The 14,915-nt window shown below is 40.5% G+C and overlaps 1 protein-coding gene across 1 annotated transcript in view; it reads right to left on the reverse strand.

The window, feature by feature from the left end:
* Positions 1-227: 227 nt before the first annotated feature.
* The window catches only part of LOC307255030 (ADAMTS-like protein 2), a gene marked incomplete at both ends in the record, with an annotated part of 38,007 nt that continues 23,319 nt past the window's right edge, over positions 228-14,915 (reverse strand). Inside the window, 8 exons of the mRNA XM_080033629.1 lie at positions 228-376; positions 2,136-2,289; positions 3,281-3,457; positions 3,634-3,804; positions 8,582-8,737; positions 10,852-11,065; positions 13,205-13,331; positions 14,484-14,584. Coding sequence (XP_079889755.1) covers positions 228-376; positions 2,136-2,289; positions 3,281-3,457; positions 3,634-3,804; positions 8,582-8,737; positions 10,852-11,065; positions 13,205-13,331; positions 14,484-14,584 — 1,249 coding nt within the window. The remainder of the gene's footprint in view (positions 377-2,135; positions 2,290-3,280; positions 3,458-3,633; positions 3,805-8,581; positions 8,738-10,851; positions 11,066-13,204; positions 13,332-14,483; positions 14,585-14,915) is intronic.

The following is a 14,915-nucleotide window of genomic DNA, read 5'->3' on the forward strand; positions in this document are numbered from 1 at the left end:
GACTTGTAGGAGCTAGAAGAACAATTCTAGGTGGGAGGGAACATGATTGAATAAGGATAACATTTCAATGTAGGGGGACAGTGACCTTTGAAGAGTTGGAAGGTTACATGAATGTTGTAAGGCCTTACATTGCTAGCAGCAGGCTTTTTGTGTAGCACCAATATGAATGTAATGTGACCTTAGTGGTACCAGTGGTTTGTGTCAGGGCTTTGAGGTGAGTGAGGCCTTCAGGGTCTGGGGGCCTTGCAGGACTGGCAGCAGGCTTTCCTGTAGTACCAATGGGAACACAGTTTGACCTTGAGGACCAGGGCACAGTTGGCTGTGGGTTTGTCTTGGCAGGAGTCATCCACTGCTACTGAGGCTGCCGGGGCCGCCGCTGTGATACACATGAGAAAATCATAAAAGATAGAAATGGTTAAAGGTGAAGTAAGCGATTTATTGATGTTAATATAAGTGTTAAATCGCTCTTTATTCATACAGTGATCACTTATAAAGTGTGCGCGTTTCATAAAGCCGATCTCTCAGTCACTCGCTCTGCATGTAATCGGCACATAAAGTCGGGGATCCCACTGATAACCAATCAGAAGAGAGAACGCTACAAACCAGCACGTCTCACTGCTGGTGCACGCCAGAGCAACAGATGGGTGAATGTGTATGCGCCTACAATGGGGGAGCAGGTAAAAATCCTTCCCAATGTCTGTTTTGATGGTTTTTATCATGTTTTATCACACTTATGGATCTGAGATGATGATAGATAACTCGCTGCTTGAAGACTGCAGTGCATTAATGTGGTGATGTGGGGACGAGGGAGGGGACTGCTAACTGCAGTAACTGACAGGAAGTTAGCTACACTGACCATTCCTCTTACTGAACCTTTAAATGTGTTGAAAAAGTCAAACTTTCTACATAAAGTAGCTTTGAGAAACTTAAAGAGTTTCTGTTGATTTCAGCAGCACCCTTGGATGAAAGCGGTTGGGGTTTTTACGACATCAATGGATTTTCTTTTAGGAAGCCAGTGAATACGTCCATGAAGAGAGACCGTAGATGCTTCGCAATGAGGTAATGAATTATGTGACTGTGGCAGATTAATGATGGTAATATGATGATGGTGAAGCAGATCAAACTTTCATTTAGTGGTAATGGTAATGGTAAGTAGTAAATGGACTTGACTTATATAGCGCTTTTTAGCCGATTTTCTCAGCCCCAAAATGCTTTACATTTCTTACCACATTCACCCATCCATACACACACTCTTACACTGATCTTCCAGTCTGTCTTCTGTTAATAGGTCCCCGGGAAAAATCGGACCAATGTTAAGACAATAATAATAACTATATAAGAATAGCTTTTTTAGCTCTTGTTTGCTGTTACGGGTCATTGATGATCATCAGAGGAAAAGGTGGCACTGTAGCCCTTTCAACAAGTGGTTATAGAGCCACGTCCGGTTCCTTTCCGGCAACAACCCTACTATTTATTACGTCGTCTCCTTCCACTTCCTTGTGAAATCCTCCGCAGGGATTCTCGAGCAAGCGCAGAACGCAAACTCCGATGTGCGATATGCGATCCTGTATACATGCAGGTAGAATGCCGACTATATGATATATGATTATTCAGGCATTGGCCAAGCCTGGGCTCAGCTCTGTCAGGTTCTCATCCACACTCTGGAGACATTGGAGGGCATCTTTGTATACTGCAAGTATTGTATGCTGATCTCTTATTTAATTTTTATTTTATTTATTTTTAATCTGCATGCATTGGTGTGCTTTTTGTTGTTATTTATGTATTGACTCTATTTTTTATACATTGTACTATGGATCTTCATGTGTCCTGAATAAAATCATATATATATATATATATGAACGAGTTATCTAGGTGTTTTATCCGACTTTGCTTGTCCGTTAATGTGCCGATTTGTGTCCGTAGTAGATCGGATAAAGGTGTTTACATGCATTTTACAAGTCCCGTTGAAGTCTTATTCGTTTATTTACCCGATTATGAGTCTGCATGTAAACGCACTGACTCCAGCTATAAGTCACGAGCAAGCGCAGAAAAACATGTTCTCAAATTGACACAGTGTGGATAGGAGGTGAAAGTGTTGCATCAGCCACAGTAAAGAGGTGTGTGTGTGTTTGTACCTGGGGCCTCGGTGAGACAGCTCTGGATCTCACAGCTCTGTCTGGGCTCTGGCTTGAGGGCAGAGTCACAGCTGTGGCCCCTGGTTACCAGCTCCTCCCCCTGGTAACACTTGACTTCTCGAACCTGGACTCCACTCCCACAGGTCTTACTGCACTGAGGGGGCATGAGGGAGGGCACAGCACAGAGATTTATTCTCCATATAATAATCATGACCAGACAAACTAATATTAATATTATGAAGGGCGTAGTTCATTATGGTTGTTTATTGGCTGGTTGATGCATCAGTAGGTAGGGGTGTGGATATGTCTGTATTAGACCTTGAGAATGTGTCCACAATCCGTCGTTATTTAGAGATCATTTGCGTCGTGCTTCAGTGCACATTCTATTTGTTGCAGTTATTTGCTCTTGACACGCAACGCATTTTGTCTCTGTCAACAAAATACCACTATTTGTTACTAGATACTGTTATGCACACTTGAATGTAGGACACTGATAATGAAGTGGCTGCCACATTGTGTGATGGGAGGGGCTGGTTGATTGACAACCAGACAGCATAAAAGTGACAACATACCGCATGAGAAGACCAGAAGGCTGCTCTATGCTCGTGAAAAGGAAAAGGGTTCACCCGAAAACCCTTCATCACAGCCTCCCCGGTATTTGTCTTTATTTAAGTTAAGTTAAGTTAAGTTACTTTATTAGTCAATGGTTACATTGAAATTTGTCTTCACGCATATCCCCTCTCAAGTTACCACACTTCGGACGGGGTCAGAGCGCAGGGTCAGCCATAGTACAGCGCCCCCGGAGCAATTAAGTGCAGTTAAGTGTCTTGCTCAAGGACACAATGGTAGAGATGGTGTGCACCGGAGACGTAATACCAGCCACTACTAGTTTTACAACTAACACCCTCCTGTCCGGTGCTGGGGATCCAACCAGAGACCTCATAGTTACTGGTCGGCCAAGAATAAAGATGAATACTCCAAAATGCTATTGGAGTTAGTGGGGCATTTCTGTACTTTCAGTTTACTACAATTGACGTGCATGTATTGGGACACCCTAAATCTTTTTCTGGCATACTAAATAGTAGGGAAGTATGGGTATTGGAATGCAGGGAGTATCTAGTGGTAGAGAGGGGCCAGACAGTTACCTGGGACCAGGATGTGGTGAACCACTTGGAGCATGGTCTCTGGAAGCAGGAGGAGCTGCTCTCTGGTTGGCTGATCTGGGAACAGCTGCTCTCTGGAAACTCTTTAAACACTCCGCCCTCAAGCCCAGCGCACACCACCTGACGCTGACGCACACCACGCCCACATGTGGCGTTACACTGACACAGACACACACACACACGAAAAAAGGCTTGTTATCAAAAATATTCTGCAACAACATGAAAATTAGAAGATTAGAAGAAATGCTTATATAATTCCCCCAAGCAGCCAAAATATATGCTCCATCCAAGAAAAGTGCATTCTTCTCACACGCACTGGCTCTTTCCATGCTTACCTGTTGCCATTCCTGTTCGACCCAGTGTGCGGGGCAGTCCCTGTCTCCACAGGGGTAGATGGCCAGCGGCTGCAGTGATTGGTCACACTGCTCCTCTGACATCACTACTCCGCCTGACGACCGACACATCACGGCACGCACCATCCTGCCCTCGCCACACACACCTGAGCACTAGCACATACACACAAACTGAAATGTAAAACTTAAAAAAAAAAAAATAAAAAAATCCCCCTGCTTCGATGTGTGGCTCATGGAGTTCTCAAGTGTATACTATATATGGAGAAAAATCTGTTATGAGATCAGAGGGAAAGCAGGACGATTTAAAACAGATATGTCCTAGACCAGTGGTTCCCAACCTGGGTCCGCGCCCCCCAGCAGGGGGGGCCAGAGATCGCAAGGAGGGCGCACAAGTTTGTCTGTGCTGAGGTTGTGACTTGTGAAAAAAAATAAAAAATAAAAATAAATTGCACATTAAATTCATAAAACCCCAATAACATCCAATTGGATAATCAAAACGATGTTTAATGCTAATTAAAACATATTATTGGTCCACATTTAAATTCATTATTATATAACCTCTGAACTTGCGTAAGCAACCTTCCGGTCGGCTCGTGGGTGGCGGGCAATGCTGATTGTTTCGCTGCGGTCAGCCTCACTTTACACAGAAATTTTTTTTCTGTGAAACGTAATTGTACAGATGGTTCGTCTGTACCAAAGATGAAAACAAAGCAATATCTCGAGAGATACATCGATTTTGGTTTTATGGAAGGACAGGACAGTTTTCGGCCAGAATGCGTCATTTGTGGCGAGAAGCTAGCTAATCAAAGCATGAAACCATGCAAACTGAAACGACACCAGGAGACCAAACACCCCGAGACTATTGGTGAAAGTCAAGAATATTTTGAGAGAAAGAAGCAATTGGCACTATCAAGAAGATCCACGGACATCAGAAAAGCTTTTGAAAAAGCAGGTACTGATTTACACAGAGCCACGGAGCTCTGTGTAAATCAGTACCCGTTTATTTATTTTTTTGCAAATAAAAGTTATTAACCCTTATGCCCTATTGGTGGAGATTTGTGTATCTGGGGTTGCATTTTTGAGATAATTTTGGCTGTGATTGTCCCCTAGCCATAACATTTGGTAAGGAGGTGTGTTTTACAATGAAGTTTGGATATTCTGAGTTTCATCCATATCTACTTCATTTTGACTGTGTGAGATGTTTTTGTTACACTGGGACCGTTAGCTACACGATTTGTACCATTGACTTCCATTATAACGACATTTTTTGACCCCCACCTTAAAATTAAAGTGAAACATTATTTTGACTGTAATTTGCCATTTCTCTGTAGTAAACTTGATAAACTTATGTAAAAATAAGGTCAATAAAAAAAATGCCCCATTTTAGCCCCCCCCCCCCCCCCCCCCACTGACCTCTATGGTGACCCTTTACAACAAATTGGCATCCTTTTATAATTCATGGCTGCAAACCAATAACAAAAATAAAAAAATACAATAAAATGGTTTTGATGTGTAGTTAGTGAACACCTCTTTTAGTCAGAATGGTTGAAGTGAAAAAATATTTTCCAGGAGTCAGTCTGTGTGAACTCAAATCACATAAACTGAAATCCTTGTGTAAAAAGATGCCATTTCGTAAACTCATAAAAAGCCATACAACCAGTATTTTTGATTCCTTGGCAATGGCAAGATAAAATCAAAATGTATATAATTTTTTGCATTAATTTTGAAGGTAAGGCATCACATTTTAGGTTTTAACCCATTTCTAGTTGATTTATTCATTTCATATGGTCTCAAACCGAGGAACAAACATGCCAAATGACACAAACGAGGAAAAATTTGAAATTTTCATATTTTCTGTCAAACTTCAGGATTACTGGCCAATGTGACAAAAAATCTAAAGAAACATGTCAAAGGTGTTCTGATATGGATAGTATGGACTGATGTCTGCATGTCCATGACAAAATAAGATTGTGTGTGTATGTGTGTGTGTGTGGGGGGGGGTGTGTGTGTTTGCATGTGTCATACGATATTAGGGCTGTAAATCTGTACCCCTTGTAATTTCTCTCCTCTCATACACACACACAAGCACACTTTCACACACACAAGCACTTACACCTGCACACACACAGACACATAGACACACACGAAAAAAAAAAAAAAAAAAAGCTGTTATTTTGTAGTTTTAGTGAGTGGTTATCATAAAAACTCATATTTTGATGATAAAAGAGGTGATAAAATGGGTAAATTTTACTATTCTCTTTCATTTTACCCAACTGCATTGTGTTTTCTGCAGTAAAATGGGAAATCAGAGGAAAAAAAATTGTTTCACTTTAATTTAAAGGCGGGTTGCCAAAAAGTTTCGTTATAATGTAAGTCAATGGTAGAAATCTAACTTTTCGTATTCAATTTGACATTATTCAAAAAGTAATAGTGCCTCAAATTAAATTTTCTCACCTATTGTTCAGATGGGTAAGCCGGTGATACTAATAATAATCAAAGTTAAAAAAAATATTTGAATATTGAATTTTAGTGTATTTTTCAATAAAGAGGTTGTTGGTATATGATCAAAACTGGCATCTAAAGGGTTAATTTTTAATTGTGATTAATTAAATCATGACATAAATTGAACAACAACCCCTTCATGAAAAATATGAAGAAAAAAATTGTGAAAAAATATTGATCTTTCATAAATTTAATGCAATTTAAAGGTCAAAATACACAAAATGTACTTAACGGTCCCAGTGTAACTTTTTTATTCAATCTGACATTATACAAAAAGTAGTCTCGCAAAACCAGACCAAACTACAGCAAGTAGTAGGGTCTGGAAGCACTCTGTTTAGAGCCGTCTATTCGGATGGGGAAACCGGGGAAACTGGGCTAGCCTGTTTGTATTTGTTTAAACCAATCACAATCATCTAGGGCGGGGCTAACCCCGGGAAGCAGCAGCGGTGTCCTGCAAAATAGTGCCGGGGGGGGACTTATTTTGATGGAACGTCTTTACGTCCAGAGACTGTCAGAGAAATGGCTAAACCCGCAAACGCCACACAAAAACTATTAAAGACAAAAGGAATATACATAATGTGTTGCTTTCTAACCAGCATGTCAAGACACCATACACTTTAGCCCCCGAGGAGCTCACGGGATAACTTAACCGGAGTTAACTAGCCACCCACGTAGTGTTATCTCTGGTAACATTATCATCGGCGGTTGAGAGGACGGCTACGGCGGTCGAGTAAAATTTTTAGCATTCGAGAACTTATGTCACCACCTCCTATCGCTGTAGTCAGAGCCGTAGTCCGTCTGTTTACAGGCAGAACAGGGTTTTGACGTTGTGAGCGCTACACCAACTGCAGCAAGTAGCCGTAAGAGTTGCTAGGTGATAGTGGAAGCCGTTGGAATCTTTCCCCGTCGCTAAAACACCGCTGCATAGTCCCTAATTCACCAAAGAAAGGGAACGGCGGATCTTAATCTAGCTGGTTATAAGGTCCGGTGCTCAATTCAAACCCCCACGCTTCATTTTCCAGAGTTTATGAGGGTATTTCTGCCCGGGGGTAGTTGTACAATGAAGTTGGACAGCTAGGCTAAGCTAGGATGCATCCCGGACCGCCGCCGCCAATATTATTATCCCGAAGTATCGCCACACTTTATATCTGTCTACAGTAATGTGACTTCTCACACCCTGTGTGTGTGTGTGTGTGAGAGAGAGAGCGCTGCACATAAGCACACGGGTTGACTGAGCGAATTGTTTCCGAATTTGAGGGGGATCACAATAGGGGAAAGCCAGCAACCGGGGGCTGCGTAGCTTTTCGACGCAAGCGAATAGACGCTGGCGGAAGTGGTCATGCCAGACTATACAAAAAGTAATAATGCACCAAATTCAATTTTCTCACCTAGTATTCAGATGGGTGAGCCGGTGATACTAATAATAATCAAAGTTAAAAAAAATATTTGAATATTGAATTTTAGTGTATTTTTCAATAAAGCGGTTGGTGGTATATGATCAAAACTGGCATCTAAAGGGTTAATTTTTAATTGTGATTAATTAAATCATGACATAGATTGAACAACAACCCCTTCATGAAAAATATGAAAGAAAAAATTGTGAAAAAATATTGATCTTTCATAAATTTAATGCAATTTAAAGGTCAAAATACACAAAATGTACTTAACGGTCCCAGTGTAACTTTTTTATTCAATCTGACATTATACAAAAAGTAATAATGCACCAAATTCAATTTTCTCACCTAGTATTCAGATGGGTGAGCCGGTGATACTATTAATAATCAAAGTTAAAAAAAAAAATCGAATATTGAATTTTAGTGTATTTTTCAATAAAGCGGTTGGTGGTATATGATCAAAACTGGCATCTAAAGGGTTAATTTTTAATTGTGATTAATTAAATCATGACATAGATTGAATAACAACCCCTTCATGAAAAAAATGGAAAAAAAAATTGTGAAAAAATATTGATCTTTCATCATTGTAATGCAGTTTAAAGGTCAAAATACACAAAATGTACTTAACGGTCCCAGTGTAACTTTTTTTTAATAGGGCATAAGGGTTAATCACTCTATTCTTTTATTGTGTGTATATGGGTCGGAGTTAGGGTTGGGGGGGCCTTGCTTGTCTTGGACCCTGGCACGGGGGTCCTCAGGGAAAAAAGGTTGGGAACCACTGTCCTAGACTGTATAGCAGCGCTGAAATGATCTTCATTACACCTTTTTGACTTTTCATTTTTTGCTTCACTTCAACTTTAGTTTAAAGAATGTCTTGAGTTAAGTAGAGTACACCATGTTAGTTGTTTATTTTGTTTTTTTCACTTGTGTTTGTGTTCCTTAAAATAAAAAATCCAAAACAATAAAGTATTTCAAATATTGAATGACAAGTATGAAAATGTCTGGTGTGTGTTGGGTGTGTTGTTTGAACTCACAGGTCCCCAGTCAGAAACTGTCCATCTTCTGTCACAGGGCGGGCCTACACATTCCTGACTTTCTATTGGCTGAGAGGACTTGTTACAGAGCTTCATCTCCATGGAGCAACGCACCTCCCGAGTACTGACCCCCCGAGAGCCACACCGCGCTGAACACTAACACACACACACACACACACACACACACACACACACACACACACACACACACACACACACACACACACACACACACACACACACACACACACACACACACACACACACACACACACACACACACACACACACACACACACACACACACAGAAAATATCAAATATTCCTGTTATCAATGGTATGGGCGCCAACTCTTACCATCATTTACAGTATTATTTAAATGATGAACACTATTGCTGATGTGTTTCCTTTCAGTATCAAAGTGCTATTTTATTCTACCCTGTTTGAAGGTTTGGTCTATCTGAGTTATACTAGGCCTTCTTGGTCTTTGTTCTAACTTTACCAACCACTACCAGAGACAATGGCAGTTGTGGAAAATCATACCCTGCGTTCCGAATCGCACACTCTTTCTTTTTTCTGTTCTACATACTACATCTGACGATAAAAATAATCTAGTTAGGATGCAGAAGGCATACTTTCACTTATTTATTTCATCATAACATTGCGCCTTGATCTTGCCTCTTGCTTTTATATCTGTCTCATCCCTGTTTGTTCTCATATGGAGGCTCCGTCGATGTGGCGTCACTTCAGGTTCGCACTGGATTATGTGTCAGAATCGCCCAAATAGGATGCTGTTTTCAACCCTGAAAAATCTTGGCCAGATGTAGTAGACATCTGGGTACTTCTAACCATCCTAAATCTATCCACAAGAATCGGGACATCCTAAATCTTTTTTCTACAATACTAAATAGTAGAAAGTATGCAATTCGGAACGCAGGGTTAGTATCCCATTAGAGTGTCTTAGAAATGAGAAAGAGCAGCTGGGTGGTGCAGACACCTGTTGAGGATGCCTCCCTTTCTGGATATCCTGGGAACACCCAGTAGAGAGCCAGCATATGGTGGAAGACTTAAGGCAAGACAATGCAGGCAGAAACATTGGCTTCTTTTAAGCACTGGTCAATTTTTAAGATTTATGTCAATTTCACTTTACCATAACACGTCTACTTTCATACTTGTAAAAAAAGGTCCAAAATGGTGTTTATTTGACTAAACCTTGTCTGTTTGCGTCTGTATATTTCTCATATACAACCATCTTTTCCAATGCTCTCAACCAAAAATCTCAACTTCTCAAGCACTCATATCAACTAAACCTTTTTTTTAAATAGATGCAAATGTGTGCATAGTTGGTTAGATATTACCCAGTTTAGAACATTTCAGAAAACAACAACATTTGGCCTATCCTGCTATTGCCAATTAACTCAACACCTACTGGTTTTATTTTTTACATTGTAGATCTTAAATTTCAATTCCAGTTAAGGTTCAGCTTTAAAATGTAATCTGATTTTAGCCTGTAAAAAGACTTTCACCAATAGTGGGGGAATGTAATGGGAAATATTGTATTGTAGATTGTTTTTGACATGAAATGACAATATCATTGGACGAACCAGATGCATTGTTTTCAGTGTATTAGCATAACGTTAGTTTTGAACACCTGTCCACAGGAGGCTTTTTGTTGCTGATGTTGAATCTTAAGCTTTTTATGGAGCTTTTGAACACTGGCACTTAATTGTTTGTTTGCTCCTTTGACACCGATTCGAAAACATCAGAAGCAGAAAAGCTGTTACCAGGCTTATAACCAATGAGGACCCTAAATAGAACTAAATAACCTCAAGATGGTATTACGATATGAGTATTCATACCATTAAAATACCAGCCATTAAGTGTTTTTGACAATAATTCATTGTGGCTGTTCGAAACGCCCTACTTACGTCCTCCCTACAACATACTCAACATGTACTACTGTCTTCTTAACAATCGATTGTGTATGCGAGATTCATCGGACCGTTTACACTGAAGTATACAGAAGCAATGCAGAATTAAAAAAGAAAAAATTTTCGTGTCATTTGAAAAGACGCAATGCATATTGTGGGGGGCGGTCGAGTAAGAAAAGTAACCTATCGATCCATACACAAAAAATCTTCCCGGAAGTAATTACTCATCCGGGCATTTCTCGCCTACACAACATACTCAAATTGACGTCAGAGTGAGTATGCGTGGGACGTTAGTAGGGCGTTTTTTTCCAAGCACAGCCTTGTTTCTTGCTAAACTACCTTTGACCACTCGGACACCTCCCACTGGGGTCCGCAGCTCTGTCCGAGACAGAGCTTCCTATTGGCCGGTTTGTGCAGCTCATGTGACAGACACAGCGAATCGTAGACGGAGGAGTCCAGGCCTGGAGACAGCATCTTCCAGCAGCGCACAGTGCGATACTGAACGCCCTCGCCACACGTCCTGGAGCACTCACTCCACCCACTGGTCTCCCATCTGAGCAGGAGATAGATAGTATAGTATAGTTTATTTCCATCACACATAGATTCACAACATTACATACATAAGTAAAAAAATAAATAAAAAAAGGACAGTGTCATCTTGATTTATATTATTTATATTTATACATTTCTTATCAATAGTGTTGATGGAAAAGGTGTAGGCTGAAGCCTTAGCTTATTGCACCTACCCTTTTGACATTGTTTTACTCATTCCTTTTTCGTTGGTCCCTCAGGATCTTATTTAATTATTACATTTTATTTTAGAGAGGGGGGAGACGGGGCGGTTGGTAATAGGGCCGGGCCATTTCACCTCAAATCAATATCGCCATTCATTGAACATTTCACCTCCATTAGGATAAATGAAGGTTTATTTAGTTGTTTTGCCCTCATTAGGTCACTGACAAGATTTGTACTGTAAATATGCTCAGCTATTATAAGCTGGGATAATGTATCTAATGAAATGGTTTATTTTATCTCCAAGCTCATAAAATTGATGAACAAGAACAACAAGCAAAAAACAGAGATGTGATCCTGACTGGTATGGATATTAAACCAAGGTCGTATGCAGCTGCCGGGAATGGAGAAGAAGAGGGCGATACAGGGAATGTAACGGTGGAAAAACAAGTGGCAATGTTTCTGAGAAGCAAAGCCATTAATCTGGATCTAGAGAACGTGGAGTCCTGTTTTCTTCTCCCGAAGGGGAAATTCGCCAAAAAGCTTGCTGTCATTCTGAAATTTGTGAGTAGAAAGCATAAGATAAATCTGCTCAGTCAAGGCAAAAAGCTTAAAGGTGAACAAATTGGAATGAGTGAAAATTTAACCAAGAGAAAGGCTTATTTGGCCTATCAAGCGAGAGGGTTAAAAAAATGTGGACAGGTCCTACAAACTTGGACGAGAGATGGAAGAATCTTCATCAAAATGAATGGAGCTACACCCGAAGAAGCCAAAATTGTGCAAATCAAAACGGAGGAGGATTTGGATCAATTCCGGAGGGACGAGGATTAAAGAAGGCAAAAGCATGGACTTTGAACAAAAGTGATCTAAACTGTTTTTTTGTCAAAATATAAGGTTTGAAATCGTAAATAAAATGTGCTCTGCAATTGATAACCTAATGGAATGTGTGACTATTGAAATTCAAATGAAAGATAAATGTTAATTATCAGCTGTGTGTTCAGAACACCCGATTCAAAAATGGAAGACTTTCTCTGACTGAAGAATTTGTAAATACACTGCATGTTATGGGACTGTAGCCGAGGTCAGCAGACACACTGACTGTTTTGAATACTTTTGCAGATGTGTTTAGACTACTAGAGAAGAAATGGACAAGGCCATATCTGCATTGTCACACGCAGAGGAAAATAGAGACCTAAAATTATCTGTGTATTAGAATGAATCTTCTTAAAAAAAAGAAAAAAAAATGTTCTAACTGTAGTAGCTGTGTATCTGTGTATCTGAATCTTATGGCAGTGGGGGCGGGACCCGATAAGCCTTTGGCTTCTCCTGCTTCCCTTCGGACGATAACACAAAGTAATATGTATGAATATGCAATGAGAAAATGATGTATTATGTGTAATTGTCCGGAAGAATAATAATAAATAAATAAAAAAATAAAAATAAAAAAATGCTTGAAATAAAAATGTCAACAGTAGGAACCGTAGAAAGTAGAAAATAACTGTTCAACTCCCACAGAAATGCTCGCTTAATATTTGTTTGTTTGCACTATATTCTTTGTAATGTGTAATGTTTAAGAAGCTAGTAGATTGAAGCACATCGTTAGCCTCATAGCATAATTGCCTAAATCATATTTGCTCTACTCTTCTTTTACTCTACATCTACTCTATTCTACATCTACTCTACTCTACATCTACTTTACCCTACTCTATAACCCTTAAAATATGACTTAGGCAACTATGCTATTAGGCTAACGAAAAGTAGATGTAGAGTAGATGTAGAATAGAGTAGATGTAGAGTAAAAGTAGAGTAAATATGATTTAGGCAATTATGCTATGAGGCTAACGATGTGGACATGTGGATAGACTATCTGTATTCATTTAGTTGATAACTTTAACCTGACACATCCAGGTCTGAATGTATTCGGTCAACAGTTCAACGGGTTAAAGGGGCAGTACAACACCTTGGAGGACATTCCTTCCCCGTGCAGAACTCATGTGTGGGCTCAGGTCTGGTCAGAGAGTCACAGTAGCTGTCGTCCACCTCCGTGCCATCGTACCGCACACACAGGGCATAGCTAGTGCTGATACCTGCCAGTACACACACACAGACACAGGCACACAGACACACAGACACACAGACACACAGACACACAGACACACAGACACACACACACACACACACACACACACACACACACACACACACACACACACACACACACACACACACACACACACACACACACACACACACGCACACAAAATGAGAACAGAGATATAGATAAACAACATACAGCCCAGTGTTCGTCTCTTTGTGTCTATTAGAAGAGGAGGAGGATGAATAGTGAGATAAAAGATAAAGCTCATTAAACACATGCTAACCTATACTGTAACCTTAAGCAAAAATACACAACATGTTGTCCTGACAACTTGTAGACAAAGAATGCTGCTCCATTATTGTCCCTGTTAGAACACCTGTGAGAGGTGTGTTCAAATTCTATATCTGTTGACCTATATTGTACGTCACTTCCACAGTGAGAGTTCACTAGTAATGCAGTTTCCTAATATCTAGCAGCCTGATGTATAACCATTTTTAAACTGTGGTCTGAAACTCTATCTCAAGTCCTGATGTATCAGTACCAGCCAACCAGACACTAAACATAAAGGCTCACTCACACTAGGCTCAGTTGCACATGAGTATTGATTACATTTTTTTATATCGGTCGACGGGAACAGTTGCATATAAATTGATATCTATACTTGCCCTCGTACATGAGGATCTGTACCGTGTCAAAGCACAACTCTTCCAAAGTAGTTCAGTCCAAGGGGACTTGGCTTAGGAACAGGAGGGTTGCTAGTTCAAGTCCAGAGCGGACCACTATTGGAGTGTGGACTATTAGCTGGAGAGGTGCTAGTCCACCGAGGTGGAGCAAGGCCCGAACACCTAAAACTCTGCCAGACTGGCTTCCCACTCTCCGACATCTCTCCATAAATGCATGTGCATGTGTAAAAGGTCAAATTGCATGTCTGGGCTAGGGCGAAGGAGCACGCACACTGGTCAACCAAACTAGACTTTAAGCATCTCTCGCTCCTGGGCATGGTAAGATCGCCTAGTGTGAATGTAGCTTGTATAATCTTTTCTATAGCCATGGTACAGAAACTATCACATACTAAAGAAAATTAGAACGTGGCTTGAAAAAAAATGCTATTGGTTGATTGGCATGTTGTGCATGTGTTTACCTGTTGTACAGGTGGAGCTGCAGGGAGCATAGGCAGACACCTTCCAGCGATACATGTCTGCCAGACTTACATCTTGGTCCAGGCCCACATCAAAGTCATTGCTAGAGAGAGACAGACAAGCACATGTGTCAAACTGGGTGGTAGGACGTCCTAGGGCAGTGTTTCTTAAACTTTTTCAGACCAAGGAACATTTAAAGAAATACTTCACCGATACGGAACCGGCGTTCTATCATTATAAAATCGCTATTATAATATAATGAATGACGTTTTTCTTCCCTCAGTCTTCCCTTGGCCCAGCTGTCCTGTTATTTTAAGCCTACAATTTTACTAGTGTGATAGTTTTTGGACATCATACCTTAGGGGCTGAGCCCAGCCCCCTGTAAGGGGGAGCGGGGGGTCCTCCCACATGAACATTTCAACAAACAAACTATT

The sequence above is a fragment of the Ammodytes marinus genome, assembly GCF_949987685.1.
Source record: "Ammodytes marinus genome assembly, chromosome: 9".
In the NCBI taxonomy this organism is placed as follows: Eukaryota; Metazoa; Chordata; class Actinopteri; order Uranoscopiformes; family Ammodytidae; genus Ammodytes; species Ammodytes marinus.